General features: G+C 36.3%; 1 protein-coding gene across 2 annotated transcripts in view; it reads right to left on the reverse strand.

The window, feature by feature from the left end:
• SMC5 (structural maintenance of chromosomes 5) overlaps positions 1-14209 on the reverse strand; it is a 98089-nt gene that overhangs the window by 22420 nt on the left and 61460 nt on the right. For both annotated transcript variants that reach the window (XM_066368009.1, XM_066368008.1), the window contains exons 12-17: positions 10476-10570; positions 9000-9132; positions 5330-5503; positions 5056-5225; positions 2647-2770; positions 2036-2158 (exon numbers count right to left, since the gene is read on the reverse strand). In XM_066368009.1, the coding sequence (XP_066224106.1) occupies positions 2036-2158; positions 2647-2770; positions 5056-5225; positions 5330-5503; positions 9000-9132; positions 10476-10570 (819 nt within the window). The remainder of the gene's footprint in view (positions 1-2035; positions 2159-2646; positions 2771-5055; positions 5226-5329; positions 5504-8999; positions 9133-10475; positions 10571-14209) is intronic.

A 14209-nucleotide genomic window follows, 5' to 3' on the forward strand; every position in this document is an offset into this window, starting at 1 on the left:
CGCACGCCAGGCCGACGCTCTACCACTAAGCCAACCGGCCAGGGCCGAGACTTTAGTTTTTCAAGCCTGGAACTCAGCATCCTAGGCCAATGCTCTATCCATTACGCCACCACCTGGTCTGGAAAATGCTAGATTCTTCCTTTGCTATTTTTCAAAATGAGCTGGTTCCCCAAATACCCTCCAAAGACGATCAATATTTTTTTTAAATTATCATCATGAATTCATACATTAAAATATTTTGATGTGTTTCAATCTATTATCACTTCATCTGTGGTCAGCTAACATCTTCATGTTAGCTCCTGAGTCAAGTCATTTGCTTTCTGGTATTACAATATAATTGAGGTTAATCTTATGTTTCTTTTCCCTGCTTGGGAATCAGCTATTTCTCCAGTGGCAGATTTTAGTAGCAAATAGTATTTTGAAGCCAAAATTTGAGTCTTTCCAATAGACAGGTTGAGGGCTTTTTTTTTCTTTTATAGAAAATACAACTGAGTTCATTAATTTAAATGAAATATTTCAAGGTTTTTAATGCTCCTTTGTTTTATATCTGAATCTCTATTTGCTGAAAATCCTAATGACATTAACATAATCCTTTATTTGCTTTATCCTATAATGTGGGATTTTCGAAATAATACAATAGTACAAATATTATTATTAACAATATAACTAAAAATAGAAGATCGTTTTTGCAGTTATTTTTGCCCTTAATATCAAATTTCTGTGTTTTAAAGTCAATTAGAATACTTTTTCTATGTAAGGTTATATTGCTAAGTCAAAACAAAGTTAGATTCACTAGTTTCATTTAGCTATTGCTGTGTTTGTCTCACCTTATATGTCTCATTTGACTAGTAGTGATTTGTCTCCTTCCTAATAAAACTATGATCGTAAATATGGCATTTTCTTGAGTTCTAAGAGTTATTCTAGAGAACTATTGAACCTGAGGTCATGGGACCACTCCAATTTGTAGCCAGTTGGCCAGAAGTGCAGGTGGCCTGAGGACCCCTGAACTTGCCGCTGGTGTCTGAAGTAAGGGCAGTCTTGCTGGTGAGAATACACTGCAGAACACCAACAGGGATACCCTATAACTTAGTTTTGTAGTATATGTTGTCCATGGGTTTCTTGATGTTTTACTAGTTGCTGTTCAACAGGGGTCCCCAAACTACAGCCCACGGGCCGCATGCGGCCCCTGCCGCACTTCCAGAAGGGGCACTTCTTTCATTGGTGATGAGAGGAGCACATTCACCATCTCATTAGCCAAAAGCAAGCCCATAGTTACCATTGAAATACTGGTCAGTTTGTTGATTTAAATTTACTTGTTCTTTCTTTTAAATATTGTATTTGTTCCCATTTTGTTTTTTTACTTTAAAATAAGATATGTGCAGTGTGCATAGGGATTTGTTCATAGTTTTTTTTTATAGTCCAGCCCTCAAATGGTCTGAGGGACAGTGAACTGGCTCCCTGTGTAAAAAGTTTGGGGACCTCTGCTGTTTAATTTTTGAGAAAAGATTTGACACTCAAAAACTACCAATTGCCAGATCACTACCATTTTGTTGCCAGTTTTTCTTTGTGTTTTATCAACTTAGTATATCACATTTCCTCCCTGCACAGTATTTCAATATTTATCATCATTTCACAGGTAGTTACAGAAGATAAAACTGCCAAGACTTATACACTAACACTCTTAGTGTTGATTAGAACTCATCTGCAGTACACTCTATGAAATGTACAGACTGCAATCAAAAGTATTAGTTGCTTCTTGGTATTAGTAATGACTGTAATTTATAAGTTAATAAGAAAGCAGATAGAAAACATTAGTTTCCAATTGACTATGTCAGATATTCTGATTTCTCTTTTTTTATTATACCATATATTTTGTATTTGATGAAACAGTAGTAATAAAGTATTAAAATATTGCTTCCTTATCAGCAGAATGCATTAAATCTGTAAATTAAACACAAACTACATACTGCAAATAATGGTATGTATTGTTTTCAAATAGGTCTGAGGCTAGAACCCCAAAATAAAAAAAATTTACCTCTTTGAGACGTAGTTGTGATGCTGCAGCCATATAATCTGATTTTAATTTGTTCTTTTCAGAGATTACGGTAGTAATTTGAAGAATTAGATCTACTTTTTGTATATGCAAAGAAGTGCAAATCTAGGAGCAAAAATCCGTAGGTTTGTTTTACAATTACGAAAAATACAATAAAAGATACATATAAACCATAAAAGAATTTCTCTTCTAATGTGACTAATAATTTTGTTATTTTTGTAACTACTATAAGAGAATTTTTAAAAGTCTTCCTGTGTATTTACTGAGTCATCTGTAATAAAATAATTTAGCCTAATGAGTGCTTTTAACCAATTTATTAACCTATAATAAAAAATGTCAAATCACAGAGCAAGCTGCTACTATTGATAAAAATTGCTCAATAAGATTTTACTACCTTGTCTTATCTACTATAAAAAATTTGACTAAAATTTTAAAAATGCCCTCAGGCGCTAGAACGGCTCTGGTTGCAACGAAGCAACGCCCCAGATGGGCAAAGCGTTGCCCCCTGGTGGGCGTGCCAGGTGGATCCCGGTGGCTGCCTCCCCATTTCCAACTTCAGAAAGATACAAAAAAAAAAAAAAAAAAAGCCTTACCTTTATTAGGTTTGTTAATTCAGTAACAAGTTTTGCTTTTTGAACATTTATTTCTTTGATTCTGGTACTTGCTTTTCGTTCTTCCTCTTCAAGGTTGCAAGCATCCTGTTCCATCAGCTTTAAACTGTATGAAATGTACAATGATGTAGAAATTAAAAGTTATACACAAGAATTGAGCCCTAATTCTAGGTCTCCTGCTGTTTTATGGGCTATTTAGCAATGCTACCCAGATGTATAAACTGCTAGCTTCTAGATTAAACAATCATTTCATGCAACCATTCCGGATCAAAATGTATTTATTAAGATATATTATGTGCCCAGCATATTGTAGGTAATGCTAGTGCTAGTGGTATAGAATCTGGAGTCACAGGATGGATCTAAATTTGCTCCTTGCCACTAATGAGCAGCATAATTGGACAAGTTACTCTTCTAGCTTCAGTCTCATGGAAAACTTGAAGATCAAAATAGTACCCTTACTATATGGCTGTGATGAAGATATAAACTATGTAACACACTTAGAATATATTGCCTGCCCCATAACTGACTGATACCTATGAGTTGTTTCTCTTATTACTAATATTATTTATAAACAGTCTGTTCCCTTAAGGAACTTAACTGGGAGATCAGATTAATAGGTAAAAGAAAAAAAAACCCACAATACAATACAATACAACAATCCTAAAAGTTAACACTTTGCTCTTTACTAAAGCTCAGAAGTGAAGTTACCTAAGATCACAGGTATTAGGTGGTACCATGATTTTGGCACCAAAGTCTAAGTTTTTTCTACTATACTATGTTGCCATCAGGGAATAAAGCAAGAAAGAACAAAGGATGGGAGCAATAATAAATAAGAATAGACAAGGTCGGTAGAGTTACAGAGTGGCCATGAAGGAGTGTTGGGGAGGTTAGGGGGATGAGCTGGAACGAGTGAAACAAGATTTTGAAAACTGTGAAAGACAGTCTAAGGGAAAGCAGTGTTTAAGTAAATTTTATGTAGTAATGGCAAGAATCCACAATAGGTATTTTTCAATGGGATAGAAACATGAAAAAAATTTTTTTTTAATTTTTAGAATTTGATTTTTTAGACAGACAGAAACATCAATTTGTTGTTCCACTTTTTAATAAGTATTCATTGGTTGAATCTTGTATGTGCCCTGATGGGGACTGAATCCGCAACCTTGGCATAATGGAATGACGCTCTAACCAACTGACCTACCCGGTCAGGGTAAAATCAAGAAAAATTTAACAATATTCTGAATGAAGAGAGGACTAGACAGGGACAGATCACTACCCAGGTCACAAGGGTAATATTCCACAGTGCATAACTGTATGTGTGAAATAATGGGATGAAAGGTCATTTCACTACAACAATCAACATTACTTTATGAGGACAAAGTTTAGTTTCATACAATACAACAGTTCAATATAGCAGCTGCAGAGTAAAGATGAAGTGTTTGCAGATGACTGAAGACAGGAGTGAAGCAAAGGGTTAAAGCTGAAAAAAGGCTTAAAGTAAAAAAAAAAAAAAATCCTACACTATTAAACTAAAGTAATACATTTTGCCTTAAACAACCAGGTATGTTTATTACCTTTTTATTAACTTTTAAAATAAAAGTTAATGATACTTGTTTGTTCTAAAAAACAAAACAAAAAAAATGAACAAATTTTCTTAATGCATCTCAAATATGATTCAGTTTATAAATGTGTTTAGAAACACATACAATGTTAGGTCTTATTACTAATAAGGTATACTTATACCTTACTCAAGACAATCAGTTGTCATTTATTATGAAAAGCTGAATAGGTCATTATTATAAGCATATTTATTCTACAGGCAAGCATAAAAGAACAGGCCCTGGCCAGTCAGCCCAGCATGTGGATGTCCCAGGTTGGATTCCTTGGTCAGGGCACACAGGAGAAGCAACCATCTGCTTCTCCACCCCTCCCACCCCTATTCTTCTCCCGCAGCCATGGCTGGATTGGTTCCAGCGAGCTGGCCTTGGATACTGAGGATGGCTCTGTGGCCTCCATCTTAGGCACTAAAAAAAATGGCTCAGTTGCTGAGCAATGGAGCAACAGCCCCAAATGGGCAGAATATTGTCCCATAGTGGGCTTGTCAGGTGGATCCCAACTGGGATGCAAGAAGGAATCTGTCTCTCTGCCTCTCCTCCTCTCACTAAAATAAACAACAACAACAACAAAAAGATTTGAGCTATGACATGGTACACAGTACATTCTTGAGTTCAGAAGCCAATGTTCACTTTCCCTGGTAGTAGGATTAAAATTTGAAAGAGAAATTATTATAAAATGTGCTTGCGGGAATTATGGTATTACTCCAGGGAAAACTAATAATATCCCCATACTGATTTGTGCCCTAGCCCAAACCCCACAAAACTGAATGCAAAATACCTTCCCAGTTTGGAACTAATTTTCTGTTCCAGTTGTCTTTTCTTGGCTTTTCTCTCAAGGAGCTCCTTCTTCTTTTGTCTAAGTTCATTATCTTTGTGTTCTAGTTGTTTGTTTGTCTCACGTAATGCAATCAACCCTGAGTCCACTGCTTGTAATTTTCTATTAATTTCCTATGGATATTCAAAATTGTTAATATATTTTTAAAAGTCCTACTTGAAAGTATTATAAATCCAGTTAATATTTTTCTTCTAATAAATAAATCAAAATAACCAACCTTTAGATGTTCTTCTAAGTGTCTTCTTTGCTCTAGGTCCACAGTGACTGTGAGAAACTGGGCTACTTTTAGGGATGTGTTACTAGAAATAACTTTATTTGAATAAAAAGAAGTTTTCACCACATACTTTTCTTCTGCTGTATACATTTGTCTTAATCGGGTTTCTTGTATTACCTACAATGTAAAATAAGTGTAAGTGCACATCTAATAATTATGATATAGTTAAAAGAACTAAAGAATTAAAAACACAAACCAAGTGAATTTTAGAAGATCAAACTATAGTAGACATATGTTTGTTTTTTAAAAAGTTATCCAACAATAGCTCTAAAAAGGTGGTTGATACATTTCAGTGTATTATTTTAGATAACACCAAGGAAATTAGGAGAAAACCAAAACAACTAGCAAAGTTAGCTATATCCTACTTCACTGTATCATCTCTCCCAACTAAGTGTACTTCTGGAGCTTTGATGTAACCACAGAAAAGATACTAGGACCCAGGTGTGCATTATACTGAACTGTATTATTGCAGGTAATTCATTTACTCTCCTTTTCCCTCAGTTATACTGTTCAAATATATAAAATCTTCTATTCAGTTTCTGTATATTTGAGCAAATACTTAATGGAAATATTTTACAAGTTTCAGAGACATGTTTTGCACTTTGGGGAAAATCCTTCTCTCAAGAACTTATACAAGGAATTTCATAAAGTACATTCTAAACACCATAACATTATAAATATACCGAAATAGAGCTAACAAAAATAAGCTGCTGTGATGCAGTCCCCCCCACCCCATCTCTAAAGATTACCAATACTCTTATGGCTTGTTTCTCTCCAGAAGTTTGTAGTCCAAGTTTTATCAACTGGCAGCCCTAAATGCTGAATGGTTTGGAACTAAGAGAAAGCCTAGAAGAGGTTGCCCAAGTTTCATGAAAAGAAGTTTTAAAAGGGATTTGAACTGACAGAGATGGTAAGGGAAAGGCATTCGCACCAAAACGGAATCAAGAGCACTAGTGAACAATTTCACCAAAGGAGAGTCTACAAATTAATGAGAGAACAATTCCATAAGTAAGTTATACTTTGGTTCACTGTTAGAGAACCAAAAATATTAGGATTCAATAATAAAGCAAAACTTACACCAAAATGTATTTTTAATCTAAGAAAAGAATATAGCTGTCATTGTCATTGTCAAGACATGAAACAGGATTGCAGATATAAAGACAGGACATTTCTTCAACGAAGGTTTTTATCTTCTGAAAGATAGCCAAGATAATGTCAGGGGCTTTACCAAGCATCTAAAAAATACTGCCTAACTTGGCTTTACTGTCTGAGAAGCCTCTCATCAAAATTTATAAGTATTTATATACAATACAGCAGAGTTGGACACTAACACAATAAAGAATAAGAATCATTCAATGTGTCCAAGGATTTTAAAAAACATCACCTATATAAAACCAGAGGTTAAGGTTAATAAAAAATTTTTGAAAAAAAGATGAAAGAGAACATAAAAATTAATTTTACTTTTAGCCTAACCAGGCAGTGGCACAGTGGATAGAGTGTCAGACTGGGACACAGAGGACCCGGGTTCAAAACCCCGAGGTCACCGGCTTGAGCATGGGGCCATAGACATGACCCCATGATCACTGGCTTGAGCCCAAAAGTCGCTGGCTTGAGCCAAGGTCACTGACTTGAGCAAGGGGTCACTCGCTCTGCTGCAGTCCCCAGTCAAGGCACATATGAGAAAGCAATCAGTGAACAACTAAGAAGCTGCAACAAAGAATTGATGCTTCTCATCTCTCTCCCTTCCTGCCTGTCTGTCCCTATCTGTCACTCTCGCCGTCTCTGTCACACAAAAAAATAAAATAAAAATGAATTTACTTTTAATGTAAATTATTTGAATTCCAGTGCCATTTCTCTAGTAAAAACAGTAGGATTAAAGCTAAATGACTTAAAAAGTTAAAAAATAAAAGAACATAAAAATAACTCAACTTAGCACTGTTCAGAAAGTAAAAGAATTTTCCAAGTGCAGCAATTATTCTTTTCTGCTCCAAAGTAAAACTAAGAAAGCCCTTACCAAATTTTCTCTAGTGTTTTACAACGGCAAAGAATTCCTACTACCTTTACTTCAAGTAGCTCTAGCTATCTCTAAAATAATGACAGAAATTGGTTTGGTCTATAAACATGGTCTTGTCCTTTCTTCTAAATAAATTAAGACCAAAGAGAGGTATACTGTGGTAATTGTAAACTAGATGTTAAAAATTTTAAACACATTTTCTAATAAACTCAATATTGTAAATAGAAGTAAGGTCTGTAGTGAGTCCTAGATGCTTGAAAGTGGTATTAATATGGCAACTTGGTGTTCTGGAAAAACCTGTTTTTAGAAGAGATTTCTTCCCTGCTTCTTCCTGTGATAAAAACAACAAATGTGGTTTGGAATCTTGGAAATTACTTCTAAGAAGAAAATTCTAAGCAATATTAGCAGAATATAGGAGCTGAGAGGCCCTTGAAACCTATCTGAGCTTATTAACCAATGTCACCAGATTAAATTTAATTAAAAATAAATAAATTCCAATTAGTTTCTCTAAAAACAGTTTAAATAGCTATAGTAAGCCAGGAAAATGAGATCCTGTTAAGGGTGCTCTTTATTTTATGAGGTAATTTTAAACGGAAGCTTTAAGAAGGTGAGGTTTTACCAATATACAGTGTGTCCGTAAAGTCATGGTGCACTTTTGACCAGTCTCAGGAAAGCAACAAAAGAAGATAGAAATGTGAAATCTGCACCAAATAAAAGGAAAACCCTCCCAGTTTCTGTAGGATGATGTGGCAGTATGTGCGCATGCGCAGATGATGGCATAACACCGTGTATACAGCGGAGCAGCCCATGGCCATGCCAGTTGAGATGTGGACGGTACAGAGGAAAAGTTCAGTGTGTTCTGTGGCTCACTAAATTCAAATCCATGACCAAAGTGCAACGTGAACATCGGCGCGTTTATTACGAAGCGCCACCACATAAAAATAACATTACTCAGAAACCAGCAGTGTGGTGGAGAAACCCCGTTCTGGTAGGCCATCAGTCAATGATGAGTCAGTAGAGGCTATAAGGGATAGCTACCTAAGGAGCCCTAAAAAATCTGTGCGTGAGCCCACATAGAACTGCACTGAATAGGTATGAAACTGGGAGAGTTTTCCTTTGATTTGGTGCAGATTTCACATTTCTATCGTCTTTTGTTGCTTTCCTGTGACCGGTCAAAAGTGTACCATGACTTTATAGACACACTGTATTTCTATATTGCAGCCTACCATCCTAAAATATAATTTGTCTGAGAGATAATCTAGAATATAGGAATTTAAATAATTCAATCATTAATATAATATTAAGTTTATCCAGCAAGGCAGGAATCAGGTAAGAGTTCCAAAGTATTTTCTTTCAGGTTTTAACCTATTCAATTACCCTACAGGAATTAAGTACTTATTTACTGTAGGTAACTCCACATCACTCCTGTCATAAAGTATTGGTCAACAGTCACTGTTTTATGTTAAAGATATAAAATACAAAGATAATTTGTGTGGCTAAAAACAACAGAATGATATGCTTCTTTCAATTTCTTACAACTTTTCCTTGACTTGACACTTAAGAACTTTTAACAAAACCACTGATTTAGTACTTTCTTACCCATTCAATTCTTTCTCTTGTCCTTTCAGTTCCTACCGGAACTTCATGAATATGATACTGGCTGCAGAGGTAACTCATGACAGGAGCAGGTGCATCAAATAATTCTCGCAAGTAAGAGAAAAACCCATATTGTCTGAAAGGAAAAGCATCTATTAGAGTTTTCTTCTTAAAATATCATTTAAAAAAAGTTTGATATTTGACAAGTGGCCAATAAACAAAAAATAAAATAAGAAAAGCTTTTATTTGAACATTTTAAAATCACTTAAGATAAATATTGAGATTTCTTTGCCACGGTTTAATATATTATATTTATGATTACAAACAAATTATTAATCTGTTCTTTTGTTGCTTCTTCCACTGCTTTTATACATATTAAGAATGTCTACTTATATCCAGATTTAAGATTTTACTTGGCCCTGGCTGGTTGGCTCAGTGGAAGTCATTGGCGTGGTGTGTGGATGTCCTGGGCTCGATTCCAGCCAAGGCACACAGGAGAAGTGACCATCTGCTACTCCACACTTTCCCTTCACTCTCTTTTTTTCTCTCTTCCTTCCTCTCCTACAGCCATGGCTTGATTGGTTCGGGCACAGTGCTGAGGATGGCTCCATGGAGCCTCTGCCTCAGGTGCTTAAAAATAGCTTGGTCACAAGCATGGCCCCAAATGGGCAGAGCATCGGCCTCAGATGGGAGTTGCTGGGTGGATCCCAGTAGGGGCACATGCCGGAGTCTATCTTCCCTCTTTAAACTTGGAAAAGAAAAAAAAAGATACATACTTATAGCTATTTTATTTTATTTATTTGGTGACAGAGACAGAGAGAGGGATAGATAGTGAGAGACAGACAGGAAGGGAGTGAGATGAGAAGCATTAATTCTTCATTGCGGCACCTTAGTTGTTCATTGATTGCTTTCTCATATGTGCGTGACCAGAGGGCTACAGCAGACCAAGTGACCCCTTGCTCAAGCCAGCGACCTTGGGCTCAAGCTGGTGAGCCTTGCTCAAACCAGATGAGCCTGCGCTTAAGCTGGCAACCTTGGGGTTTGAACCTGGGTCCTCTACGTCCCAGTCTGATGCTCTATCCATTGCGCCACTGCCTGGTCAGGCTACTTATACCTATTTTATAATGGCAGTTTTTCCATTTACTCCTTCTGGAAATTATTTTTGCTTACTAAGTGATGGTTTATCATTTTATTTTCCCAATAACTAACCAACTGTGCTTGTTTTTTAATTAAATAGTCCAATATCACTCTGATTATTTAAAACATCACCATCACATACTAACTCTGCTACAGTCTGTTCTTTGGCCCTGGTCCTACATTTTCCTTTAGACTTAAGTAGAGACCCTAAAAGGAAGTAACAGAGCCTGTAACAAACAAATTTATGTGACAAAAAGAGAACTGAAATATGTTAAAGAGGTAAATGATTACTAAATATTTAAAAGGTAACAGGTTAGTTCTAATAGTATTTTTAAGACTTACTTTAGTTCACTGAGAGGTCGTGAAGGTGCTTTCTCTGCATATGAACTCCTGGGAGCAATAACAGCATTTACTCTTAATTTTTTATTGTCACGAACCTAAATATAAGGAAAAGAATGTATTATTTCAATTATCATCTACTCTCAGTCAAAATGATTTTTAAAGTTGCCATATTCCTACTGGTGTTCATAAGATAATCAGAAATGTGAACACTGACAATTCTGTGCTTTTTAAAATAAAAAATTTTTTAATGTAATTTGATATTGTAGTTATGTGTTTTTATATTGTAATTATGTGTTCTTATAAAAAGAGTGCGTTCTTTGACTATTTTCACTGATAAAATCTATAAAACAGTTAAGGAAGCAAAATACTAGACTTTCAAAAAACAGGAGTAAGGGACATTTCCCATGTCTTTTTATAATACCAGCATAACTTAATAGCAAAACCTGACGAAAACATCAAAATATCCCTGAACTTACATGCACAAATCCTTAACAAAACTGAAATACACCAGTATAAGAACAGTATACATGACCAAGTATTTTATCCCAGGAACATGAGATTGGTTGATTTTTGAATGCTACATCTAATGTATTGTATTAATAGAATAAAGTACAAAAGCTATATGATCATCTCAACAAAGGTAGAAAATACACTCAACAACATTCAATAACCATTCATGATAAAAAGTCTTAACAAACTAGGAACAGAAAGAAACTTCAACTTGATGAGGGCATCTACAATCAATATACAGCAGACACAATACTTAATGGTAAAGTACTGAGTGCTTTCCCTCTAAGTCTGGGAACAAGCATGGATGTTTAATCTTGCTATGTCTATTTACTGTTGTCCTGAGGACAATGCAGTAAAGCACAAAAAAGAAGTAGTGAAGCACAATAAATAGTAAAAGAATTCCACCAGATGGCTACACTGGCAATTTCTATTGATACCAAACATTCAAAGATGATTTAATACCTGTCTGTACGGCCAGTAGTTGGGGCTGTCGTGGTAATGCAGGTTCAGGTTCTCATTGAATTTGGACAGACAGTAAAGAAAAGGGAAGCCAAAGAATAGTGGGCCATTCCTTTATTAAAGTCTAGCACCAGCCGACAAGCAACACACAGAGGGAAAACACTTCCCTTTCATTCAGGCCTCCCAAAGCCACTGACACATTCTCCGGTTCCACAACCAGGAGAATCTTCTCCGGTTTCTCCTAGAATCAAAGGCCCCACCAGTCTCAATGGAGCTCACAAAAGCCCCTCAGCTCTGGTTCCCCATCTGTACCACTTCTCCTCTCTGCACAAACTGGCTTCTTCTTCAAGACTCTGCTCTCACTCTACAAACATGGCTTCTTTCTCTCTTCTACTTCTTCTCTTCTTTTTTCAGAACTTTCTGGCATGAAAACCTCTCCTCCAGCACACATTAGTAAAACAATGGCCCTTCCCAAGCAAGAAGGTAATGTGCAATTTCACAGACCAAGTATACCTGGCGCAGCCTGACCTGTGGTGGCGCAGTGGATAAAGTGTCGACCTGGAAATGCTGAGGTCGCTGGTTTGAAACCCTGGGCTTGCCTGGTCAAGGCATATACGGGAGTTGATGCTTCCAGCTCCTCCCCCCTTCTCACTCTGTCTCTCTCTCCTCTGTCTCTCTCTCCTCTGTCTCTCTCTCTCTCCTCTCTAAAAATGAATAAAAAAAAAAAGTATACCTGGCGCTGCCCAGCCCCCAATGCAAACTATAAGTGAGCAAACATAAAAATATTTTACAAATTTATTTGACACTGTCCTTCTCAAACTTTTCCAAAAAAATTGAGGACGGACTACTTCCTAACTCATTTTATGAGGTAAACATCACTCTGATAACAAAACAGGCAAGGAAAACGGACAAAAAATAAAAATTACCAGCTAGTACTGATGAACAGAGGCAAAAATCCTCAAGAAAATACTAGCAAATCCAGTCAAGAATACATTAAAAAGATAACACATCACAATCAAGTGGGGCTCATTCCAGCAATGAAAGAATAATTCAACATACTCAAATCAATGTGATACATCTCATTAACAAAGAAAAGATAAAAATCATATGCTTATAAGTAGATACAGAGAAAGCATCTGACAAGATACAACATCCATTTGTGATTAAAGCACTCAAAATGGCCAGTTAGTTCAGTTGGTTAGAGCAGTGGTCCCGAACCTTTTTTGGGCCACGGACTGGTTTAATGTCAGAAAATATTTTCACAGACTGGCCTTTAGGGTGGGATAGATAAATGTATCAAGTGACCAAGACAAAGCGTCAAGAGTGAGTCTTAGATGGATGTAACAGAGGGAATCTGGTCGTTTTTTAAAAATAAAACATCGTTCAGACTTAAATATAAATAAAACGGAAATAATGTAAGTTATTTATTCTTTCTCTGCGGACCAGTACCAAATGGCCCATGAACCGGTACTGGTCAGCGGCCCGAGGGGTTGGGGACCACTGGGTTAGAGCATCCTCCCAATAAGCCAAGTTTGCACGTTCGATTCCTTAGTCACACAATAATCAACCAATGAATGCATAAATCAGTGGAACAACAAATTGATATTTCTCTTACTCTTCCATCCTCTCTAAAATCAATAAAAAAATGAAGAAACTGTTTTAATAAAATGTATATAGAAGGAAAGTACCACAAATATAATAAAGGCCATATCTGACAAATCCTCAGCTAATATCATACTCAATAGTGAAAAACTGAAAGCTTTTCCTCTAAGATCAGGAACAAAATAAGGATGCCTACTCTCACCACTGATATCTAAAACTTCTAGCCAGAGCAATCAGACAAGAGACAGAAATAAAAGGAATCTAAATTGGGAATGAAGAAGAAAACTATCAGTATTTGCAGATGACATGATTCTTTATATAGAAAACCCTAAGGATTCTACCAATAAGACTTTTAGAAACAATAGGAAGCACTATAAAGTTTGGGTTACAAAACCAATGTACAAAAATCTCTTACATTCCTAATAATTACCAATGAAACATCAGAAAAAGAACTGAAGAAAAGAATCACATTTGTACTCGCAATAAAAAAGGATACAATAGAGGCCTGGCTGATTGGCTCAGTGTTGGCTTGCTGTGTGGAAGTCCCAGGTTCAATTCCTGGTCAGGGCACACAGGAGAAGCGCCCATCTGCTTCTCCACCCCTCCCCCTCTCCTTCCTCTCTATCTCTCTCTTCCCCTCCTGTAGCCAAGGCTCCACTGGAACAAAGCCCCCAATGGGCAGAGCATCGCCCCCTAGTGGACTTGCCAGGTGTGCATGCAGTAGTCTGTCTCTCTGCCTTTCCACTTCTCACTTCAGAAAAATACAAAAAAAGATAAAATAGGACTAAATTTAAGAAAGGAAGTGCAACCTATACACTGAAAAACTACACTGCTCACAAAAATTAGGGGATATTTTATCACTTCATATTCATTTTTAAATATCCCCTAATTTTTGTGAGCAGTGTTTAAGACACTGTTGAGAGAAATTGAAGAGGACACAAAGAAATGGAAAGATATTTTATGTTCACGTACTGGAAGAACATAGTTAAATGGCCATATTACCTAAAGCGATATACAGATTGAATGTAAACTCCATAAAACTCCAATGGCATTTTTCAAAGAAATAAAACAAAAAATCCTCAAAGTTGGAACACAAAAGACACCAAAGAGCCAAAGCAATCCTGAGGAAAAAAAGAACAAATCCAGAGGCATCACACTCCCTG

Source organism: Saccopteryx leptura, chromosome 2 (assembly GCF_036850995.1).
Source record: "Saccopteryx leptura isolate mSacLep1 chromosome 2, mSacLep1_pri_phased_curated, whole genome shotgun sequence".
Classification (NCBI taxonomy): Eukaryota; Metazoa; Chordata; class Mammalia; order Chiroptera; family Emballonuridae; genus Saccopteryx; species Saccopteryx leptura.